Source organism: Mandrillus leucophaeus, unplaced genomic scaffold (genome assembly GCF_000951045.1).
Source record: "Mandrillus leucophaeus isolate KB7577 unplaced genomic scaffold, Mleu.le_1.0 Scaffold22, whole genome shotgun sequence".
NCBI lineage: Eukaryota > Metazoa > Chordata > Mammalia > Primates > Cercopithecidae > Mandrillus > Mandrillus leucophaeus.
The window spans coordinates 2,636,594-2,646,753 of NW_012102254.1; the positions used below are offsets into that span (position 1 = coordinate 2,636,594).

The 10,160-nt window shown below is 47.6% G+C and overlaps 1 protein-coding gene across 2 annotated transcripts in view; it reads right to left on the bottom strand.

The window, feature by feature from the left end:
* DHX30 (DEAH (Asp-Glu-Ala-His) box helicase 30) overlaps positions 1 to 10,160 on the bottom strand; it is a 70,330-nt gene that overhangs the window by 43,255 nt on the left and 16,915 nt on the right. Inside the window, exons 3-4 of one of the 2 annotated variants that reach the window (XM_011981021.1) lie at positions 4,873 to 4,968; positions 3,727 to 3,755 (exon numbers count right to left, since the gene is read on the bottom strand). In XM_011981021.1, the coding sequence (XP_011836411.1) occupies positions 3,727 to 3,733 (7 nt within the window). In that variant the 5' untranslated portion in view covers positions 3,734 to 3,755; positions 4,873 to 4,968. The remainder of the gene's footprint in view (positions 1 to 3,726; positions 3,756 to 4,872; positions 4,969 to 10,160) is intronic. The other variant, XM_011981019.1, reaches the window with a different exon arrangement.

Below are 10,160 nucleotides of genomic sequence, written 5' to 3' on the forward strand. Positions count from 1 at the left end.
AGCTGGGACTACAGGTGCCCACCACCATGCCTGGCTAATTTTTTGTATTTTTAGTAGAGAAGGGTTTCACTGTGTTAGCCAGGACGGTCTTGATCTCCTGACCTCATGATTCGCCCACCTCTGCCTCCCAAAGTGCTGGGATTACGGGCATGAGCTACTACACCTGGCCTTTTTTATTTTTTATTTTTATTTTTTTGAGACGGAGTCTTGTTCTGTCACCCAGGCTGGAATGCAGTGGCACGATCTCAGCTCACTGCAACCTCTGCCTCCTGGGTTCAAGCAATTCTCCTGCCTCAGTCTCCCAAGCAGCTGGGACTACAGGTATGCGCCACCACACCCAGCTAATTTTGGTATTTTTAGTAGAGACAGGGTTTCACCATATTCGCCAGGCTGGTCTTGAACTTCTGACCTAATGATCCACCCGCCTCGGCCTCCCAAAGTGCTGAGATGACAGACATGAGCCACCACACTTGGCTGGGAAATCCCCTTTCACTTGGCTCTCTCTCTCTTGCCTACCACCATGTAAGATGTGCCTTTTGCCTTTCACCATGATTGTGAGGCCTCCCCAGCCACATGGAACTGTGAATCCATTAAACCTCTTTTTCTTTATATATTACCCAGTCTTGGGTATGTCTTTATCAGCAGCATAAAAATGGACTAATGCAGTCCCCTTTTCCTATTCATTTATTTCAACTGGGTTCTAACAGCAAAAGTAACCCTGAGCAAGTATTTCACCTCCACAAACCTCACTGACTCTTGTAAGATAAGGGCAACTCTTTACAGCAGCTCTTAGAACTCTTCTGCTTCTGTGATCTTCTCCTCACTGGTCTGGAGCAGGAGTTGGCAAACTACAGCCTACAGACCAAATCCAGCCCCCTGCCTGTTGTTAGAAAGTTTTATTGGAACAGAGCCATGCTCATTTACTGTTATTCTATTATGTTATCTGCTATTATCTATGACTGCTTTCATTCTATAATGGAAGAGTCAAATAGCTGCAACAGAAAGCATATGCCCCACACAGCATAAAATATTTATTACCTGATGCTTACAAAAAAGTTTGCCAACTCCTCCTCTAAAGGACCTCAAAGACTGGGTGCGGTGGCTCATGCCTATAATCCCAGCACTTTGGGAGGCCGAGGCGGGTGGATCACCTGAGGTCAGGAGTCCAAGGCCAGCCTGGCCAATGTGGTGAAACTCCATCTCTACTAAAAATACAGAAATTAGCTCTGGGCATGGTGGCAGGTGCCTGTAATCCCAGCTACTCAAGAGGCTGAGGCAGGAGAATGGCTCAAACCCAGGAGGGAGGTTGCAGTGAGCCGAGATTGTGCCATTGCACTCCAGCCTAGGCGACAGAGTGAAACTCCATCACAATCAATCAATCAATCAATAAAGGACCTTAAAGAAAGTTAGAAAAAAGGGCTGGCCACAGTGGCTCATGCCTGTAATCCCAACACTTTGGGAGGCCAAGGTGGGCAGATTGCCTGAGGTCGGGAGTTTTGAGACCAGCCTGACCAACATGGAGAAACCTCATCTCCACTAAAAAAATACAAAAAATTAGCCAGGCATAGTGGCACATGCCTGTATTCCCAGCTACTCAGGAGGCTGAGGCAGGAGAATCACTTGAACCTAGGAGGTGGAGGTTGCAGTGAGCCAAGATTGCGCCATTGCACTCCAGCCTGGGCAACAAGAGTGAAACTCCGTCAAAAAAAGAAAAAAGAAAATTAGGAAAAAAGCCAGGCACGGTGGCTCATGCCTGTAATCAGGAGGCTGAGGCAGGCGGATCACTTGAGTCCAGGAGCTGGAGACCAGCCCGGGCAAAATGGTGAAACCCCGTCTCTACTAAAAATACAAAAAAATCAGCTGGGCATGGTGGTGCATGCCTGTAGTTCCAGCTACCAGGGAGACTGAGGCACAAGAATCACTTAAACCCAGGCGGCAGAGGTTGCAGTGAGCCAACATTATGCCACCACATTCCAGCCCAGGTGACAGAGCGAGACTCCATCTCACAAATAAATAGATAAATAGAAATAGAAAGTTAGAAACAATAAAACAAAGGCAAAAAAAAAAAAAAAAAAAAGAGGGCCTTAGGCATGCCCCCCTTTCTTTACACCATCATTAAGCCTTCTCTGTATTCTTGGAGGAGAGAAAGTTGATTTCTTTGCCTGTGAAAAAGGAGGGAAGTTCTGAAAAAAGAAAGGGTTTACTGGTTCAGCGATCTCTCTATCCACTTCTGGATCGGGCATGACATCTGGTACTATATGTGCTAAACAACTACATCTAGCAGCACAGAATTAAGGCGTAAAGGATCTGCTGAATACACGGGAGAATGCTTTAGGAACCTATACTTTGGAGGCCCCAGAAAAAGGCAACAAGAGGAAGCCCAAGATAGTTCAGGCTTTGGGGCAGAGCAGAGAACTTCTAGAGGGACAGTGGAAGGAACCACCAACACCTAAAGAAACCAGGGGTCTCAGCCTATATTTTGGCAACTTACCCAACCATATTTAGATATATTACATGTGGTCAAAATGGCAAGAAAGGATCCACTTGGCTGGCAAGGAGATGGGTAAGAGGAGCTACAGGAGCCAGGTGGGCACCTGACTGCCCTACCAGGTCATCCGTCCTCATGGCTTCCCCTTCCACATAAGTCACAGGTCTCTTTTTTTTTTTTTTTTTTTGAGATGGAGCCTTGCTCTTTTGCCCAGGCTAGAGTGTACTGGTGCGATCTCAGCTCACTGCAACCCCCGCCTCCCACATTCAAGCAATTCTCCTGCCTCAGCCTCCCAAGTAGCTGGGATTACAGGCATGCACCACCACGCCCAGCTAATTTTTTGTATATTTAGTAGAGACAGGTTTCACCATGTTGGCCAGGCTGATCTTGAACTCCTGGCCTCAGATGATCCACCCACCTCGGCCTCCCAAAATGCTGGGATTGCAGGCGTGAGCCACCATGCTCGGCCAGCCACAAGTCTCTTGACGTAAACCACCACATCAAGAAGAGGGCACACATCTATCCGAGGCAATGGAAAGGAAAGATCAGTTTTGTGGCCCCCAAGATCCTGCCAGAAGTGTCATCCCATGGTGCTTTCTGTGTCTCAAATCTGAGTAGGTGGGGCAGAGTGACAAGGGACAGCCAGAGGTGAGTTTCTTGATATACTCACCCTTTACCCTGGAAGGAAGCCTTGGGAAGACATTGGCAGTGGGGGAAGGGCGGTCAAGGAGGTAGGGAGGTGATCATTTTTTTTCAGTTCCAAATCTGATTCTGCTGAGTACTGTGATCGATATAAATGGCCACCATTTTCTGTGTACTGTTTTCCTTATATGAACACCAGAGAGACTGTTGCTGTACCACATCTCCTTAAGGGCAGGAGAACCAGTAAAGCCTCTAGGGAGCTAGAAAGCACAGGGGAGAGGCCTGATCGCTATCTGCAGGCTAAGAGAGCTGTTGCTTCTAGCTGAGAGAGAGAAGGCAAAATGCACACATCCACGGATGCCTCCTGGAGGCGCAGCTGTGAGGAGAGACCACCAGGCTCAAGGGTCTGCACTCCTCTGGGGAAGAGAGCACAGCAATTGTGGGGCTGCCCCAGAGGCAGCGACTGCCCATCCTGCAATCAGTGTTCTCCTCTGCGCGTGCTCAAGAAGGCACTGCCTAGCCAACTGCCTGGTTAACCCCAACTAACCGTCTTCAAGCTTAGCCAAAGCACATCTGACACTCTCAGAGCCACTCACCTGCCATGTTGGAAATGTTAACGTTCAGCCTTTTCGAGTTACAGGGCATTTTAAGAAAGAAAAAAAAAAGGGCAATCAACTCTTGTTTTGGTAACGGTAGGGGGGTGGCATTTCTTTAAAACCTAAGTCAAATGATCAGGGGGCTAGAAGTACTCATTTCTATCCTGCTGTCAGTAGTCAGGGCCGTGGCAGCAGGAGTGTGGAAACTGCCTGGGATGCAGCAGCAGCATGGGCTGCAGAAACTGAGGTGCTCTGTGTTCCAGCACTCCTCCTGAGCTCTTGACCTTCAAAGCACTTTACAGACAGACCCTAGAGTAGACATGCTGTCTCTAGATGAAAAAATGACTCTATGACCTAAAACAGGGCTCCTTCAGCTAGGCAGAGGGGTGTGGACAGGCAGCCTATGGGGCGGAGAAGAGCAGCTATCAGGACAAAAAGGCTTCCAGGAGCACTGGCCTTAGCAGGCCTGGAAAAGGTCTATTAATAAGTCTGAGGGAGGAGAGGAGGCGCTCATGTGCAGCGATGCTTCCCTGGGTCCTATCACTGGCGCCATCCCTGGGTACTGGTAGGGCCTGAGGTAAGCTGCCACTTACCTGGTGCTCTAACATTCTCCCCAATCAAAAGGACAGCCTACCTTGCCAAATGGACTGAGAGGCACATTTTAATGTCAGTAAAGTGCTTTGAGGTGACACATGGGAGACAGGAAAGTGATCTGTGTGTATCCCCAAAGCCTCCAAGATGGAGAGCACTAGGGCTGAGTCAGGGCTGTCTGTTCCGGCCCTGTTACAAGCACCCTGCTCTCTGAGCCACCTGATCAGGGACTTCTAGGAGCTTCGATGCCCCAAGCTCTGCAGATTCTCCATGCTGGTGCTGAGAGAACCACCCAAATTGAGCCTAGGCTTTAGTCCAGGCCACACAAGGAGGCCCAAGAAGACTGGAGGGTCCAGGCCATGAGTCCAAGGATCATGAAGAAACCCAGACTTTTCCAAGTAATTTCTCCCTCAGGGCTCCAACAGCTCTGCTAACCCCACCCTTCCTCACTCATTTTCTGGAGGCCTGTGGCCCTGGTACCAGGACTCCCATTGCCACCCGCCTCCCCACAGACCCTGGACCAAGCTGTTGCTGGAGGCAAGGCTCCTCCCTTACCTCGAGAGATGGTCCCTCCAGGGGCAGGGTTGACACACATGGGTGGAAGGCGGGGTGGGGGAAGTTTGCACTGACGCTGCCTGTGCTGGGCCCGATCTGGGGAAAGAGAGAGGGCATCAGGGCGACATGTTCTCACCCCTCACAGTCACAGACCCCTGAACTGACTCACTCAGAGCATCCATGAGGAGCTCTGGGCAGCAGGGCTGCTAGACGGTGCTGGGAGCAGCCACAGGTTCTGAGGAACAGCACTAACAACGCCACATGGGAAGAAGGCAAGCGTCTCATATGATGTGATACGTGACAGCCTTGGAGAGAGCCCTCAAGCTCTTCCTGTCCCCTTAGCTACCCCCTATGAGGTTAACACCCATCCTATATAATTCTCTTAGTTGTGAGGATGTGACAGGACAACAGGAGAAAGCTGAAAGCTTTGGTACCGCCAACTCAAAAGCACCACGTGTCTGCTTCTTATGGTAGCTTTGCTACGGGTTCCCCGGATGGCTACCTCAGCCACCAAATCTCAAATCGTTCTTTCCCTCCAAGAGCTGGGCAAGAGAGGGACAACTGTATTATGTGGGTCCAGCTTGAGAGCTAAAACCAGATCCACACACACTTACCAGCCTTCTCCCTCTTTCTAAAAGAGAACAACCTGCCATTCCAAATACTTCCATTCATTTGGGGGCTAAATGCTACTTATTAGTAACCAGAAAGTACATTTCTAAGAAGTCCCAAAAACTTGAGGTACATGAATGAAAATTAAGACACTCACTGAGTCTTCCACGGGAAGGTGGAAATACATGGGTAAGGAAGGCTTAAGGTCCTTTTAAACCACCTAAATGGTGACATTCAGAGAGTCACTAGTCTGGGGGGTGGGAGAAATGCATGCGCTCTTTGCTCTCTTTGCCCCCCTGGTTTCAGTATAGTAAATGGGGTAGAAGGGGAGCAGAGATGGCCACACACACCTGAAGCTTGAGAAACCACCTGTTCTACAAAGACGTTCATTTGTGAAATGCAAATTGACTCATATACAATTAGTAAAGAGGAGAAAGATATCAGTAAAACATAACTCTTGTTTCAAAAAATTCTGAAGGCAAAGGAGCTGAAAAGGCAGGAGTAGAATTATAATCTTCAGCAGGAAAGAAAAAGCCCTTTCAGCTATTTCTTTTTTTTTTTTTATTAAAATCGAGTGCCTATAGAGAATCAAGGTGGTAGATACAAAGGTGTTCACTATACAATGTCTTCAATATTTCAGTATTTTTGAAAATTTTCACAATAAAATGTTGGGGGGAAGCAAGTCCTGCACTCCAACCCTCCTCCCTCACAGTCCCAGCTGCGCACACTCCTTTACCACAGTGGCTGTTTCAGAGCTCCACCTCCACCTGGGCTTCCTCAGTAACTGCCAGCTCTGCTTGCATTAGAAGGCTCTTTGTAGCTGGGTGCGGTGGCTCACGCCTGTAATCCCAGCACTTTGGGAGGCCGAGGCCAGTGGATCACGAGGTCAAGAGATCAAGACCATCCTGGCCAATATGGTGAAACCCCGTCTCTACTAAAAATACAAAAATTGGCAGGGCATGGTGGTATGTGCCTGTAGTCCCAGCTACTCAGGAGGCTGAGGCAGGAGAATCACTTGAACCCAGGAGGCGGAGGTTGCAGTGAGCCAAGATTGCGCCATCCACTCCAGCCTGGCCACAGAACAAGACTCCTTCTCAAAAAAAAAAAAAAAGAAGAAAACAGCTCTTTGTACATTTGTAGCATCACATCACCCTGAGCTGCCTGTCTAGGTGGTCCAAAGCATCTTCCCAAGCACCAATGATTGTTTTTGTCATATTTTGGTCACAAAGTTGCAGTTGCATTGGCCCAATTCTATTTTTCCCATAAGCTCTCTTATAATATTATAAATGTGTCATTTTTTTTCTTTTTATTTTATACGTATGTGATTTTACAGAAAACATACATAGGGTTACAGCAGACGTGCTTGTAGGATCTTCTAGAACTAAGTGCCTAGGATCAAGGTTTATTTTGAAACTAATTCCAGTTCTGCCTTGAAGCTAAGGTTGGAAATGACCAGCTCAACCTCTCCATTCCTGTTTAAGGAGGGTCCTCATTCACATCCAGGGATGCTGGATTGAAAAAAAAAAAAAAAGAATAAATGATTCAATGATTAGTTATTATCTCATTAAGCATTTTCAGCAATTGGGAGAGAGTCGTTACAATCCCACAACTTCACTGAGCCCACTTCTGACCATGTAGCTGGAGAGAAAATGCACATTCTTGCTATTGATCCAGTGTTTTTCAAAGTTTTGTGCTGGCTGTGAAAGACTCAGCTGGTTCTTTTTTTCTCTCTCTCTTTTTTATTGTTAAGTTTGCTCTTTGTAGCCTGAGTCTGATGGCATTACAGGTAAGAAATCAGACAGCTGAGTTACGACGCTGGCAAGGGCAGCAACAAGTGACTTACCAGGAACATGGGCATTCTTGCCAACAGCTTTGTTAAATTACATAATGGGAAAGATGGTAGCTAGCCACAAGACCCAGTGGGCCACCATCCACAATGCTGCATGGAATTGCTATAGCTGTTTCCATCAGAACCATCAAATGGCCCATCCCACTGAGGCTAAAAGCTCCAGAGTACCAAGAAGCATCTCTGAAATAGAGCTCTCTTCACCCTAGTGTCTCCTACACAACAGGTGCTCAATCATGCAACCTCACAGCACACTGCATGCTGAGGTAAGGGTATAGTGCTACAGTATTTATCAGGGGCATACCATGCCCAAGACTAAGGGTTGAGCACAGACCACAGCCAGGTGCTCTTCCTATATTTCAGTTCTAATATCTTCACTGTAGTCCTGAAGATAGGGGGTAGGAAACAGGATCAGGTAAGCTAACACCTTGCTAGTATTAGGGAAAGCCAGATTTAAGCCCCAGTCAGTCACCCCAGTCAGTCAAACTCGAGAACCTCAAGCTTCACATCAACTTATATTTCCTCTCAAGGTTCATGACACCCTAGGAGCTCATAATTTCATGATGAAGAACAAAGAAACATGTAAAAGGAAAGTTCAAACCAAGCACAGTGGCTCACACCTGTAGTCCCAACACTTTGGGAGGCCAAGGCAGGAGGATTACATGAAGGCAGGAGTTTGCGAACAGCCTGGGAAACATAGGAAGACCCTGTTTCCACCAAATATATATATATATTTTTATCATTATTTTTATTTCTTAAAAAAATATAAAAAATAGCCAGGCGCGGTGGTTCACGCCTGTATTCCCAACACTTTAGGAGGCTGAGGCAGGTGGATCACGAGGTCAGGAGATCGAGACCATCCTGGCTAACATGGTGAAACCCCATCTCCACTAAAAATACAAAAAATTAGCCAGGCGTGGTGACTGGCGCCTATAGTCCCAGCTACTCGGAAGGCTGAGGCAGGAGAATGGCGTGAACCCAGGAGGTGGCGCTTGCTAAAAATACAGAGAGACAGGGTCTCCCAGTGCTGTCCAGGCTGCTCCCAAACTCCTGGCTCAAACAATCTTCTCGTCTCGGCCTCCCAAAGTGCTGGGATTACAGGCATGGGACACGTCGCCCAGACAAAAAAAAATTTTTTTTTCTTTTTTTTTTGAGACAGAGTCTCAGTCTGTCACCTAGGCTGGAGTGCAGTGGCATGATCTCAGCTCACTGCCACCTCCGCCTCCCGGGTTCAAGCAATTTTCTGCCTTGGCCTCCTGAGTAGCTGGGATTACAGGTGACTGCCATCACACCCAGCTGATTCTTGTATTTCTTTTTTTTTTTAGTAGAGATGGGGTTTCACCATGTTGGCCAAGCTGGTCTCAAACTCCGGATGTCAGGTAGTCCACCCATCTTAGCCTCCCAAAGTGCTGGGATTACAGGCATGAGCCACCGCGCCCAGCCAAGCGTCATGATTTTTATTGAGCTTTCCATCTCTTTACAAAATCAGTACTATTAATCCAGAGACACTCTCACGATGAGAAAACCTGTTTTCATCGACCTTTTACAAGTGGGTAGACAACAAAGCCCACTGGTTAGTAAGTAAATATAAAGTGCTAATTTTAGCTAAAAAAAAAAAATGTGCTGCCCACACTAATCTCAAGTTCAGGTTTTTCCTTCTTACATAGTTAGCAAAAAAAAAAAGCCCAGGATGACAGAAATTAATTTTTTCAAACAATATGAAAACAGATGGAGTCGCTGGAGATACACAAGGAGGCAGGGAGAGGCTGCTCTGAGCCCTGGTACATTCAGCCCTCTTTCTGGCCCCATTCAATGGGTTACACAGGGCACCACGTGGCCAGGGGTTTCCCAGGCCTCGAGGAACACAACTTAGAGAGAAGACACAATCAGGAGGACCTATTTAATCAGCAGTTATGGACATTTTGTTATGGTTCTCATTTATTTGTAAAATATCCTCAGACAGAAGCCTCAGGATCAGCTTCAACATGGGCTACAGGCCTTTTACTCTTCAGTCTCTTGAAGAAGAAAAATCACGTTTCTAAGAAATACAAAGCTCTCAGGATCTGGCTCCTAAAGTCCCCACAAGTTACTTCACCTCCTATAAACACATCGTGAACTCCACCCTATAGCCCTGTCATGGCTCAATTCTGCCATTGCCTACGCAACCCCCTCACTGTGTGTGCTGGAGAGACTAATTTCAAGACTTGCCAGAGTTTCTATGACCACTAATGTAAGAATGACTCTGATATAGTGTGGATATTTGTCCCTACCCAAATCTCATGTTGAAATGTAATCTCCTGCAGAGAGCGGTGGCTCATACCTGCAATCCCAACACTGTGGGAGGCCGAGACGGGCGAATCACTTGAGCTCAGGAGTTAGAGACCAGCCTGGCCAACATGGTGAAACCCCATATCTACTAAAAATACAAAAATTATCCAGGCATGGTGGCGCACGCCTGTAGTCCCAGCTACCCAGGAGGCTGAGGCAGGAGAATTGCTTGAACCCGGGAGACAGAGAGAGGTTGCAGTGAGCCGAGATCGTGCTACTGCACGCCAGCCTGGGCAACAATAGAGTGAGACTTCAACAACAACAACAAATAAAAACAAATGGGCCGGGCACAGTGGCTCAAGCCTGTAATCCCAGCACTTTGGGAGGCCGAAACGGGCGGATCACAAGGTCAGGAGATTGAGACCAGCCTGGCTAACACGGTGAAACCCCGTCTCTACTAAAAAATACAAAAAACTAGCTGGGCAAGGTGGTGGGCGCCTGTAGTCCCAGCTACTCGGGAGGCTGAGGCAGGAGAATGGCGTAAACCTGGGAGGCGGAGCTTGCA